General features: G+C 40.8%; 1 protein-coding gene across 1 annotated transcript; it reads right to left on the bottom strand.

The window, feature by feature from the left end:
* Positions 1-1575: 1575 nt before the first annotated feature.
* LOC139447219 (transmembrane protein 208-like) lies at positions 1576-9758 on the bottom strand. Its single transcript, XM_071228449.1, has 6 exons — positions 9684-9758; positions 8471-8566; positions 7297-7356; positions 5601-5704; positions 3132-3216; positions 1576-2288 (listed from the first exon to the last, which is right to left on the bottom strand). Exons 1-6 carry the CDS (start codon positions 9687-9689, stop codon positions 2163-2165), a joined length of 477 nt encoding a protein of 158 aa, XP_071084550.1. The 5' UTR covers positions 9690-9758; the 3' UTR covers positions 1576-2162.
* Positions 9759-14405: the final 4647 nt, after the last annotated feature.

The following is a 14405-nucleotide window of genomic DNA, read 5'->3' as shown; positions in this document are numbered from 1 at the left end:
GTTTAACATCACGTCCAAGATTATTGCATATAGCGACGTTCATGAGCGTGTGTGTTTGTCTGCTTGTACTAGTCCGGACTGATGCGGATTTATAGTACTAGCTCACTGAGATACCATGCTGCAGTTTACATGAATACCCCACTCAGACACAGTATACTGACCCCGTGCCGACCACTTTATGCTGAGCGCCAGACAGGTAACAAGTACCATTTTTTAAACGTCTTTTGTGTGACGCGGCCGTGGATCGAACCCCGGAATATCTGCTCTCCGGGCGGACGCTCCATAAGAACCAGCTTGGTGCTATAATAGAAATTGGCCAATAGAAGATGATCCACATGAACTAGCCTGGGTCTATAATAAAAATTGGCCAGTTGGTGGTCTATATGAATAGCCTGGTTCTCTTATATAAATTGGCCAATAGAAGATGATCTATATGAACTTGCCTGATTCTTTTATAGAAATTGGCCAACATTTGGGAACGTGTAAACATTCTTGACTCCACAGGTCAAGTGATATTTTCATTGATCTTTTCTTTCAAATCACACAATCAGTCACCAAGCAATATATGGAAGCCTGGCTGCAAGATCATTTTCAGATAATATTCAATGAAACTGGGTCTCCTTATGAAATGCTTTATTTGATTTGTTTCTCCAAATGTGATTGGTATGAATTCCAATTCCCGACCTTGCCCGGATTATCATATGGTGTCCTGCCGTGACATTTTACAACAAATGTCACTGGCAAACCCAATGTCAATCACTGGGCAGCTGCAATGCAATGGGAGCGTTCAACAGTTATTTCCCTTGATAGTACAACTTCCATTAGCCTGGATCTACAGGGGTGTGAGTACTTTTTGTGAGTAGTATATAAGAGTGAGTGAGTGAGTATGTTTTTACCCTGCTTTTAGCAATATTCCAGAAATATCACTGCAGGGGACACCAGATATGGGCTACACACATCGTACTCATGTTGGGGATTGAACAGGGGTCTTCGGTGTGACTTAGGTGTATCGAGCAAACGCTTTAACCACTATGCTACCCGACAGCCCCGAAGTATATATGTGGAAGGAGCCCAGAGACTCTTTTAAATATTAGAAACTATAGACTTGCTTGTGAGTTTTCGGATAGTTTCATTTCAGGGTCCATGTTACAGCACCAGTCTTACCTTGACATCAATGCTGAATGTGTGTACCTGCATTTTCCTGTTTGGCATTCAAGAACCTGTTTTAAAAGTTCCACTAGCATGTCCTACAAATCTTACACTGAGAGATATGAATGGTAAATGATTGAAATAACAGTGCTTATTTGTTTGTTGATTAGCACAGCACTCAGCAATGGTCCAGCTATATGAGGATGGTCTGGGCCACCTAATCCAGTGATTGACATCATGATAATAGCACATAATAACAATACTCAGATACTGCCCAAGGTAGCGGTATAAAAAGAGTACACCTGGAGAAACACATTTTTATACACCTGTATATCTACAACAAATCCAATCAACACTGATGTGGGAATGCACCACTAAACATTTCTTGTTTCATAAAACAAATTCATCAAGACTCATTTCAAATCATTTATTCATAACATTTAATTAAAATGCAAACGGATTATCGGACAATGTACAAGAGCAGATTGTGAATTATGAGCATCTTCCTGAGGCAAGGGAGTTAACGGACTGTAAAAGTCCAGTTTCCACCCTTGCCGAACTTGGCTGGAATTTCTGGGCTCGATCGTAGCCCCACCAGTGACCATTACGAGTTAAGTCTATTCTATTTACACCTGTTGCCCAATCAGATTCCACCTCTAATATCACTTGCACTTGCTTCAAACAAAAAAGCTGTGCCCAGTAAGGATGTTCTGATCGATAAACAAGGTCTATCTTCTAATAAAATGGTCAGGTAGCCTAGTGGTTAAAGCGTTCGCTCGTCACGTCTAAGGCCCGGGTTCAAATCCGACATGGGTACAATGTGTGAAGCCCATTTCTGGTGTCCCCCGTCAGGGTATTGCTGGAAAAGGTAACTCCATAATTCCTGCCTAGTCTGGCAAGGGTGGAAAATGGACTTTCATAGTGAGTTAGCTCCCTTGCCTTGGGAAGATGATAATGAGTAGGGGAACATATGACAAGGGAATGGTATAAATACAATTATGCTGGCACTGTCATCAATGGTGTCTCTTCATTTTTCTCTCCATCTTTTTCTGTTTCTTCTCATCAACTTCTGGAGGGGCCTCGAAAAACCAGGGTGACAAAATATTTACCCACAACATGTAGAATGCTCGTCCAGGAGCCTGGGACAGAAAAGGGAAACATGAAAGTACTGAACATGTAGCATGGTTAGAGATGAGGTGAATAATGTTGCTTTCAAGATTATTGAGCTTATATAGCAATGTGCATGCATGTGCGGCTGCTTGTACTAGTCCGGACAAAATGCCTATTTTATTGTGCTAGCCCACTGACATACCTTGCCGCAGTTTAACATTGACACCCCACTTAGACACAGTATACCAACTCCGAGCCGAACAGTCCTTTTATCCCCTAAATGGCGAGTTCCAGACAGGTTAACAACAAGTACCATCTTTTAACGTCTTTCGGTAAGACGCGGCCTGGTATCAAACCACTAACCTTCCACTCTCTGGGTAGAGTGAGTTGGGATTAACTCCACTTTTAACAGTATTCCAGTTATATCATGGTGTGTCAGCTTAATGTGGGAGGAAAGCCCAAAGTGATGCAGGTTTACCACTTCGGTGAAAACCACAAGCACAGGTATGGTGCTGACAAACCTAGAAACATAATCGAGGCGAACTGGGATTCAAACCCACAATCATAGGTTTCTGGCGTGCCCAAGGGAGCAACTCTGCACAGCGAATCGTGGCGCCTTAGATGACTGGGCCACCCGTGCCCCCTCTCTGGGTAGATGCTGGTGCAGTTAGAGATGAGGGGCAATAACCGCCCCACACCATGGTTGTTGGGATCAGTGGTAATACCGTAATAATTGACTGATTTCTATCAGTGATGAATGTCCTTGTGATGTCATATTGAAAACAATTAGAGATTTTATTGAGGCACATCTACCGACCATATTTTGAAAATTTGTGTTGAACAAAGATTTGAAAACTTAAGTCAGCACTTACCAACAACCAAAAAATCCAGAAATAGTTTGATATAAGAGACAGTGACTGTACTATAGCAGTGAGAATCAGCAGGTCCTTAGAATGCCTGAAACATAATTATAAGAATAGTTCTATAATAAGCAGACTGTATATAAACGAACGATTAGTTTTTACATAAACATATATTTTTAAGCTTGGGAAGCAGAAAAAAGATAAATCTTGGTTTCTCTTAAGATTTGTTTGGATTACTTATGAAAGATGAGTATGAAAGACAAGTGTCTGTAGGTACAAGTGAGTTGAAGCGGTACAGTGAGATGAAGCAGTACAGTGTGTAGGTACAAGTGAGATGAAGCAGTACAGTGAGATGAAGCACTACAGTGTGTAGGTACAAGTGAGTTGAAGCAATACAGTGTATGTAGGTACAAGTGAGATGAAGCAGTACAGTGAGATGAAGCACTACAGTGTGTAGGTAAAAGTGAGTTGAAGCAATACAGTGTGTGTAGGTACAAGTGAGATGAAGCAGTACAGTGAGATGAAGCAGTACAGTGTGTAGGTACAAGTGAGATGAAGCAATACAGTGAGATGAAGCACTACAGTGTGTAGGTACAAGTGATGAAGCAGTACAGTGTATGTAGGTACAAATGAGATGAAGCAGTACTATGAGACGAAGCAGTACTATGTATGTAGGTACAAGTGAGATGAAGCAGTACAGTGAGATGAAGCAGTACAGTGTGTGTAGGTACAAGTGAGTTTAAGCAGTACAGTGTGTAGGTACAAGTGAGATGAAGCAGTATAGTGAGATGAAGCAGAACAGAGTGTGTAGTTACAAGTGAGATGAAGCAGTAGTGTGTAGGTACAAGTGAGATGAAGCAGTATTGTGTGTAGGTACAAGTAAGATGAAGCAATACTGTGAGATGAAGCAGTACAGTGTGTGTAGGTACAAGTGAGATGAAGAAGTACAGTGAGTAGGTGCAAGTGAGATGAAGCAGTACTATGAGATGAAGCAGTACTGTGTGTAGGTACAAGTGGGTTGAAGCAGTACAGTGTGTGTAGGTACAAGTAAGTTGAAGCAGTACAGTGTGTAGGTACAAGTAAGTTGAAGCAATACTGTGAGATGAAGCAGTACTGTGAGATGAAGCAGTACAGTGTGTGTAGGTACAAGTGAGATGAAGCAGTACAGTGTGTAGGTACAAGTGAGATGAAGAGGTACAGTGAGTAGGTGCAAATGAGATGAAGCAGTACTATGAGATGAAGCAGTACAGTGTGTGCCAGTACAAGTGAGATGAAGCAGTAGTGTGTGTAGGTACAAGTGAGATGAAGCAGTAGTGTGTGTAGGTACAAGTGAAATGAAGCAGTAGTGTGTGTAGGTACAAGTGAGATGAAGCAGTAGTGTGTGTAAGTACAAGTGAGATGAAGCAGTACAGTGTGTGTAGGTACAAGTGAGATGAAGCAGTAGTGTGTGTAGGTACAAGTGAGATGAAGCAGTACAGTATGTGTAAGTACAAGTGAGATGAAGCAGTACTATGAGATGAAGCAGTAGTGTGTGTAGGTACAAGTGAGATGAAGCAGTACAGTATGTGTAAGTACAAGTGAGATGAAGCCGTACAGTATGTGTAAGTACAAGTGAGATGAAGCAGTACTATGAGATGAATCAGTAGTGTGTGTAGGTACAAGTGAGATGAAGCCGTACAGTATGTGTAAGTACAAGTGAGATGAAGCAGTACAGTATGTGTAAGTACAAGTGAGATGAAGCAGTACAGTATGTGTAAGTACAAGTGAGATGAAGCAGTACTATGAGATGAAGCAGTAGTGTGTGTAGGTACAAGTGAGATGAAGCCGTACAGTATGTGTAAGTACAAGTGAGATGAAGCAGTACTATGAGATGAAGCAGTAGTGTGTGTAGGTACAAGTGAGATTAAGCAGTAGTGTGTGTAGGTACAAGTGAGATGAAGCAGTACAGTATGTGTAAGTACAAGTGAGATGAAGCAGTACTATGAGATGAAGCAGTAGTGTGTGTAGGTACAAGTGAGATGAAGCAGTACAGTATGTGTAAGTACAAGTGAGATGAAGAGGTACTATGAGATGAAGCAGTAGTGTGTGTAGGTACAAGTGAGATTAAGCAGTAGTGTGTGTAGGTACAAGTGAGATGCAGCAGTAGTGTGTGTAGGTACAAGTGAGATGCAGCAGTAGTGTGTGTAGGTACAAGTGAGATGAAGCAGTACAGTATGTGTAGGTACAAGTGAGATGAAGCCGTACAGTGTGTGTAGGTACAAGTGAGATAAAGTAGTACAGTGAGATGAAGCAGAACTATGAGATAAAGCAGTACTGTGTGTAGGTACAAGTGGGTTGAAGCAGTACTGTGTGTAGGTACAAGTGACATGAAGCAGTACTGTGAGTAGGTACAAGTGAGATGAAGCAGTACTGTGTGTAGGTACAAGTGACATGAAGCAGTACTGTGTGTAGGTACAAGTGAGACCAGCAGCTACATACTCTGCCATGCCCGATTCCATGTTGAGGTCCAGATTGCGGGAAGCTATTGACCCCATAAACTGGTAACTTGCAAAATGAATACCAAGTGCTAGTAAAAACATCACCTGTCAACAAAAAAATACATCATCAAAAGACTTCAAAGGAGAAGATTCACACATGAATATGTATGTTCTACTCATCAGCTCATAGCGATCAAAAGCTGTCAGTGGGCATGACATTTTCAACACAGTTGCCGAGATTTTGCTGGAGACAAATGTCATCAGGACATTTTCATGATTTAACTGTGACTTGCTGTGACTGTGGGGATGCTGCGAAAGTAGCATGATGTCATTCAAAGTATTAGCAGGTCAAATAACAAAATCATGTTTTAAAATAACATTACCCATTCATACATGAGTGAGTGAGTTGCGTTTTACGCCATTTTTAACAGTATTCCAGTTATATCACAGCGTGTCAGCTTAATGATGGAGGAAGTGATGCAGGTCTCAGACGTTTACCACTTCACGAGCACAGGCATGGTGCTGACAAGCCTAGTAACACAATCAGGGGTGCCTGGCGTGCCCAAGGGACACAACTCTGCACAGCAAATCACGGTGCCTTCATACATAGACATGCCCTGTATAACCAATCTTGTTTCATAATAACAAAACATTTGGCACGGAAAACCAACCCACCTACAACAATTTGACTGCACTTTTATACCACATTCACTCATTCACACATTGTACGATGAGTGAAATAGTAGGAAACAGTATTGACAACATGGACAAGGGCTTTTACGATTCACCCTTGTATTCAGTGAATCTAACCGTATCCATTCATGAATTGAATTCGTTATTCATGGCCACTAGAATCGAATATTTATGAATATGCAAGCATGTGCATTTACATAAAAATACCCATAAGAACATGTTATATGCATAGATTTCGTCAAAAGAAAACACTCTTATACTATTTAGTTTGACAGTATTGTGGTCACTGGTCATTGTTGCATTTGATTTTGAGCAGATACTAGCACCTGGATTAGTGCAGTATATAACTGTATAATATATTAATAATTAACAAACCATGTCAAATAATTTATGTTGTTATTGCATTACTGAATATAACAAATAATAAATCAGCTGCCGACTTGCTATTGTATTCGTAAATTAATAATCGTATTCATTACCCTATATTTGTGATACAAATCTGGCATGTCAGAGAAAACAGAACAATCACTGTGGTTGTCATCAACATAACAACTCAACATGCTCAATCTATATAACTGACATATTCATGTAATGGTTCTAAATAACAACGAATAACAGATAGCTGTCAAACAGTATTCCAGTTATATCACGGAGTGTTAGCTTAATGTGTGAAAACCCGAAGTGATGCAGGCCTTAGACGTTTACCACTTCGGTGAAACCCGCAAGCATGAGTATGATCCTGACAAATCTAGAAACATAATCAGGACGAAACAGGATTCGAACCCACAATCATAGGTTTCTGGGTCAAATCAGAAGAATCTTGCATCTTCTTGGATGTGTAAATTATTATTACACATATAAAATGTACTCTTCATCTTATTGACTGAAAAATAAACTAAAACCTAACAACATCTAATCATAACATCATGAGATCTGCATCATGCTCATGACACCTTGAGAAATAATGTGTGAAATCATCAGTCATGTTTATTACTATAACTTACAATCGGTCCTGTTGTAAACTGGTCCCAGAAAAACAGAAACTGGACAAGTACATAAAAGACCTGAAAAAAAACAAAAACAATATTAAGCAATATTATGATGATGTATAGATACAAAAGATATATGTAGATTTAAAGCAGACATTTTTATAATTATGAAAATGGATTGTAAAATACCATTCAATGATGACATACCATGTATGCACATACCATACATGACTGTAGGTAAGCCGAATTTTGAAGACCAGAAAAAAGATTATGTGGAAAGGGGTTGGCTTATGTATGGTTTGTTGTTTAACACCGCACTCAGCAATATTCCAGCTATATGATGGTGGTCTGTAACTAATCGAGTCTGGACCAGACAATCCAGTGATTGACAACATGAGCATCGATCCATGCAATTCGGATAGATGACATGCACCAACCAAGCCAGCGAGCCTGATCACCCGATCCTGTTAGTCGCCTCTTACGACAAACACATTCGCCTTTTACGGTAAACATGGGTTGCTGAAGACCTATTTTACCCTGGATCTTCACGGACTGCTTGTGTATGGGTTAAACTTTCACCAAACTTATTTCTGAGGTGAGAACATGTTGGGGCCATTGCTAGTTTAACGGAATTCCCAAATGTGTTTATTGTGTCTCTAGTCATTCCTTTAAATGACACAATGCAGGGTTTTACCTTGATTTACAAAAGTGAGGTTCTGGGTACCCCAGTATGTATTTTTATGGGTCCTTGCCAGCAACATGAGGTGAGGTTAGGTGAAATGGAGTGTAACGTCACGTTCAAGATTATTGCACGTATATATATCATATGTGTGTGTGTGGCTGCTTGTACCAGTCCGGACTGATGGCAATTTAAAGTGCTTGCCAACTGAGATACCATGCCACAGTTTTACATGAACACCTAACTCAGACACAGTATACTGACTCCAAGCCAACAAGTCCTTGTTTTAGCCCCTTAATGCTGAGCTCCAGGCTGGGAATTAACAAGCACCATCTTTTAACACTTTTTTGTATGGCTCGGCCGGGGGTTGAACCCCGGATCTTCCGCTCTCAAGGGTCCTACTAATAATAATCAACAACACGAGCCATAATAATCAACAACATCATACATTAATCAATCCATAAACAGCATTCTCTGGATAAGGATACTAGAGGCATATGGAACACTTACATTTACACCTCCAATAATCATAAGATAAAACTTCAGTGATTGTTTATTTTCCTCATCAATTTGCTTCTGTCCTTTTGTCCCTTGTTTCCCTTTGGGCTGAAAAAATGAAAACATTTCATGGAATATGCGCTGAACAAGAAATGCACATTAATCATGTTAATGTGAAAAACGATTCTATTATCTAGACACATACCATGTCTACTGCTGATGCTAAAACCGAGTCATTGGTAACTTGCAATGCAATATAAATTGTGTTCAAGAAACATCCCAATTTGATGAGTAGTGCACTTTACCGAGTTTTAATTATAGCTGTGTGGAGGCTTGTTGCCAGCTTGAATCTAAGGCCAATGAGTTAATCTGATTAGCCATTACCCTACCACGGAACCCCAAGTGATATCACAAATAATTAGTTTATTAGTACCCACTTGTTCAGCTTTAAGTGCATGCAGAGTGGCCATTTACTCAGGAGAACATGATAAAAATTGCATGGAGTTTCTTTAAATTGCATTTGATTATTTCGGTGAAAGAACTAAGCAGTACCCTACCTCACAACTACCCCTAAGGATTTGTAAAGGGTGTTTGGTCGGGAAGGGGTACCTAACCCTAATTATTGAAAAGGAGTGCTTAAGTCGTAAGAAGGTCCAGGGGCTTAGGATAGAGTTGGGGGTAAACTACCCTAACCATGCTAACCCCAACAAACTAACCCTAAGGATCGAGGAGGCAAGCAAGATCTGTGAAGCGAGAGCCACAGTCGGCAGCCTGGGCAAATTAGCACTACAGTAAACTGCATTGTTACCCAAAAAGCGAGAATTGGTTACAACCTCGGTTAATTTGACAGCGTCTGGTAAACAACCTTTCCCCCTTTAACATGTTTAAACAGTACATACTATGTCATATAAATCCAGCCATTCCTAGGTGTCTCTCGATCGACACAGCTATTATAAATACCTATCTGAATACAAATAATTGATCATACGCAAACGAAATGTCAATAGTAGCTTAAGATGTGGACCGACAAATAGAAAGCACATTTCATCCCATAACATATTGTCCACGTCTTGATCATTGCCAGATGTCACGCTCACTGAAGTGGCTCACTTTCATGGAAGTTTTTGCTTTAATGGTGGTTTGCACTGTACCCTCTTACAAGAACATCATCACACAATATGGAACAAACCCCAATGACTGAATTACTAACAAGTACATGACTTACCGGCATCTTGAAGCCAGTCCACAGACGTAGCGTGATAAATAATTCCGGAAGTAATGTAGAGACCCCTATATCCGGATAGGAAAACAAGAAGGACAACTCCAGTCAAAGAAGCGGGCTCCTTCCCAGCGCGTGACACCTTCCTTACACTCTCGAACGGGCTCTCGCTGTGAGGAGCTTGTCAAAGAAGTTGTCCCATTCTCGTCGCAACTATTGCTTGACTGGGTACCTGTCTACTTACACAGTGGAACGGGTGCTCATTGCACGAAAGCTTCATACGTTACAAACCGAGTCACATGTTTTTGTATTGATGCACTTGAGGTGATACATATTATATCTACAACGGCATGCTATTGACATAAATTAAACACTAATTGGTGTAATCTATTACTTTGATACACTGAAAACCCTTTTTAAATTCATCCATAACTTGTCCTCCTCGCTATATGGCTGAAACAGTCCCTACGTGTATTTATAACTCAATCACTCGTATTTATAACTCCTCGCTCGAATTTTAAAAAAGGACAATATTCCCTGTGATGCAGACATTGCTAGAATGAAACCCCTTTTATCTTCTTTAGTGAGTGAGTGAGTGAGTGAGTATGGTTTTACGTCGCTTTTGGCAATATCCCAGCAATATCACGGCGGGGGACACCAGAAATGGGCTTCACACATTGTACCCATGTCGGGAATCGAACCCGGGTCTTCGGCGTGACGAGCGAACGCTTTAACCACTAGGCTACCCGACCGCCCCTTCTCTTCTTTAACTAGAGTGATTGAGTTTTAATAAATGCCGTTTAAAACCTTAACAAAGTTCATTTATGTATTCCTAAAACAAACTAATTGGTGTAAAAAGTGTATGATGTCCTATTTCCGTAGGGCGGTGATTGGCCTTGTGGTTACTCGTCACCCGGAGGCCCGGGTTTGATTCCCAGCATGAGTACAATGTGTGAAGCCCGGGTATGTAGACCCAAGACGTAAATTCCTCGAATCTTGCTGAAGATCTTGAAACCACACTCATAGACACTTGTTTCTGTCAATATCTAACGAGACACCGATACTCGATGGAACTGATCAAAACCATACAGTCTTAACTAAACCGACAAAAAGTACTAGATAAAATCCTGTCCAAGTTAAATACACATAGTTCTTTATAGTAAATCTCGACTATCATGGAACGCCAAATGTTCATTTACAGAGCTGAAAAGGGGATTAATGTGATAGAGCCGAAAAGTGGATGACTGTGATAGAGCTGAAAAGGGGATTACTGTGATAGAGCTGAAAAGTGGATGACTGTGATAGAGCTGAAAAGGGTATGACTGTGACTGTGATAGAGCTGAAAAGGGGATTACTGTGATAGAGCTGAAAAGGGTATGACTGTGACTGTGATAGAGCTGAAAAGGGGATGACTGTGACTGTGATAGAGCTGAAAAGGGGATAACTGTGATAGAGCTGAAAAGGGAAAGACTGTGATAGAGCTGAAAAGGGGATGACTGTGATAGAGCCGAAAAGGGAAAGACTGTGATAGAGCTGAAAAGGGAAAGACTGTGATAGAGCCGAAAAGGGGATGACTGTGATAGAGCCGAAAAGGGAAAGACTGTGATAGAGCTGAAAAGGGAAAGACTGTGATAGAGCCGAAAAGGGGATGACTGTGATAGAGCCGAAAAGGGAAAGACTGTGATAGAGCTGAAAAGGGGATGACTGTGACTGTGATAGAGCTGAAAAGGGGATAACTGTGATAGAGCTGAAAAGGGAAAGACTGTGATAGAGCCGAAAAGGGGATGACTGTGATAGAGCCGAAAAGGGAAAGACTGTGATAGAGCTGAAAAGGGAAAGACTGTGATAGAGCCGAAAAGGGGATGACTGTGATAGAGCCGAAAAGGGAAAGACTGTGATAGAGCTGAAAAGGGGATAACTGTGATAGAGCTGAAAAGGGGATGAGTGTGGGCTGCTGGAGCTAAGTAGGGGGATGAGTATAGAACGGGTGAGTTTTACACTACAAAGATGCTCTAGGTTCTGTAAGAGAGGCTGGGTAGAGTGTCGCGTGTCAGAAACTACACGCGTGGCTATTCAGCCATATTCAAGCCACCTGTCGCTCCTCCAGAGAAGCCGTAGCACAAGGACGCAGAGCACGTGGGACCGGTTGGGGATATGTGTACGCTGTATGAGGTAAATAACGTTAATACCTTAAGTTGCTTTAATAACAGAAACGGTATTGCAAGCAAGTTGTTAGCACCCTCAGAACATCGTCATTAAGTTTAAGCAAATACCCCCTTATCTACTACTACTACTACTACTACTACTACTACTACTACTACTACTACTACTACTACTTACTTCTACTACTTACTACTATTACTACTACTACTACTACTACTACCACTTCACAGATCAGTATATTTTGTGTGGACACAAGTTTATCAATTATGCTTTTTATTAATCTCGTCACTACTTTTAAGTTTACGAACACATAATTTTCTACTTAATGTTATTGAACCAGTATATTTTTATTTTTATGTTCGTTTGCAACTATCCTTCTTCTTGGGCCAGTTTTCTCGACCAGTTCATGATATTTAGATGACATCATGATTTACCGCAATTATTTCCTTACAGTAATAAGAGATACACACGTTTCACAGCTCTCGTTTCACGTATTCTAAAACACGTTCATATCGGAAGCAAGACCGTGTTTACTGAAGCATTGAGAATTGCGTCAGCTGGTCGGCGGGTCTCATTGACTGTCAGACACCAAGACAGGCTGTATTATACGTTTCCATTGACCCGTGTCCCCGAAAAGATACATAACTCTACTATAAATATCCACATAATGTAGTAGATTTCTATGATCACTGATCACGGAGGCGATTATGATCAGTTACTGCGGAGTTACTGGAACGAACAGGAAGGTGAGTGAGTATGTTTTACGCCGCCTTTAGCAGCAATACTCCAGCAATATCACGACGGGGGACACCACAAATGGGCTTCACACAATGTATCCATGTGGGGACACGAACACGAACCCCACCGCCCTTATTATATGAGGGTTATTAAACAACACGACTTACTTTTCTTACGTACTAGCAACATCTTAATAACAATCGTCATAAATGAGTGAGTATGGTTTTATGCCGCTTTTAGCAATATTAATATTCCATCAATATCACGTACGATAAGAAGATCCCGGGTAAAATAGGTCTTCAGCAACAAAGGCGACTATGCTTGTCGTAAGAAGCGATTAACGGGATCGGATGGTCAGGCTCGCTGACTTGGTTGATGCATGTCATCGTATCCCAATTGCGTGGATCGATGTTCATGATGTCAATCACTGGATTGTCTGGCCCAGACTCGATTATTTACTGACCGCCGTCATATATGAAATATTGCTGTGTGCGGCATTAAACAACAGATAAACAAACAAAGATGTGGGAAGAGACGGGGTAAGCATTTTGATCAAACCTATAGATACTGAAATAATCTGTCTCACAGTCCCTAAACCATATTATTTTCCCTTCTGCCCAGTCCTTACTGTTATGCTATAGTGGTAAATGAAGCAAGTCTAGATTTTCCACAAGTTCCGAATTTCCCATCTCACTGGGACGCATTTCAATTTAAAGGGAGATGTTTGTTCCTATGTATATTTTCAAAGGCTGTCTCCAGAACAAACTCATTATGCCGAGTCAGTCTGCCTGACCCTATAGATCACTTCCCATGTAATGAGGGACATTGTCCAACATGGTATGCGAGAGGTCACTCTGGTTATGAAACTTGACATGAGTGAGTATGTTCCCTGTCAAGGTGTGTATGTTAAGAGCACGGCGCCCGTCTTGGATGTCGAGCAGTATATAGGCGTCGTAGTGGCCGAGTGGGTCCCTCGTTTACTGGTCAGGTCGAAGACTTAGAATCGATCTCTACATTGGTACAGTGTGTGAAACCCATTTCAGGTGTCCCTACATGTAATATTACTGGAATATTGCTTCTTTAAGCGCCGTAAAACAATACCCGGGAAACGTGTATAATGTTTATGTTTAACTTAATTGTAATCAGAATGAAACGACGACATTCTATTGTAATACGCAGTTGGCTGTATGTCTATGTTGTAATATTGTAAGAAAAATGAGCCGTGAAACAGGAAATAGATATGAATAATAAAAGAGACACGAAAACAACGTTATCACTAACTCCCGCACACACACACACACACACACACACACACACACACACACACACCACAACCCCCAGCCACCCCACCCCACCCCACCCCACCCCAGTGGGGCACATCAGAATTGTGTTTGTTCACACAGTAGTGGATATATACTTTAAACAATTAAAAAAAGTCATAAAAAGCCTTAAAAAGAGACGGCCACTGAGTCCGCTTTATGTCATCAGATAAAATGATTAAATGTGAAAATAATACATACAAAATACATACATTCTCTAGAAAATATAACTCGATCTTGATAAGTATCTCTTACATAAGCGAACTTCTGTAGTTTCTGAGAAAACTTGTCCCCACTGCTCACGCTATGCACCAAGTAAAATAACATGGATCAAGGGCCATAAACAAATAAACAAATAATTTATGGGACCAATTATCGAACCCAGTCTTGGCAAGTATCTCTTAGATAGTCATGTAAACTTTCATTCGAGTACTTCAGTGGTTTGTGTGGAAACGTGTCCCAAATGCACACAGTATGCACGTAGCAAGGGCCATAACTCTCTAAAAAT

The sequence above is a fragment of the Haliotis cracherodii genome, unplaced genomic scaffold (genome assembly GCF_022045235.1).
Source record: "Haliotis cracherodii isolate W230 unplaced genomic scaffold, xgHalCrac1.p SCAF_10, whole genome shotgun sequence".
In the NCBI taxonomy this organism is placed as follows: Eukaryota; Metazoa; Mollusca; class Gastropoda; order Lepetellida; family Haliotidae; genus Haliotis; species Haliotis cracherodii.
The sequence above is the reverse complement of the archived record's forward strand: the minus strand, read 5'-3'. Positions and strand labels throughout refer to the sequence as shown.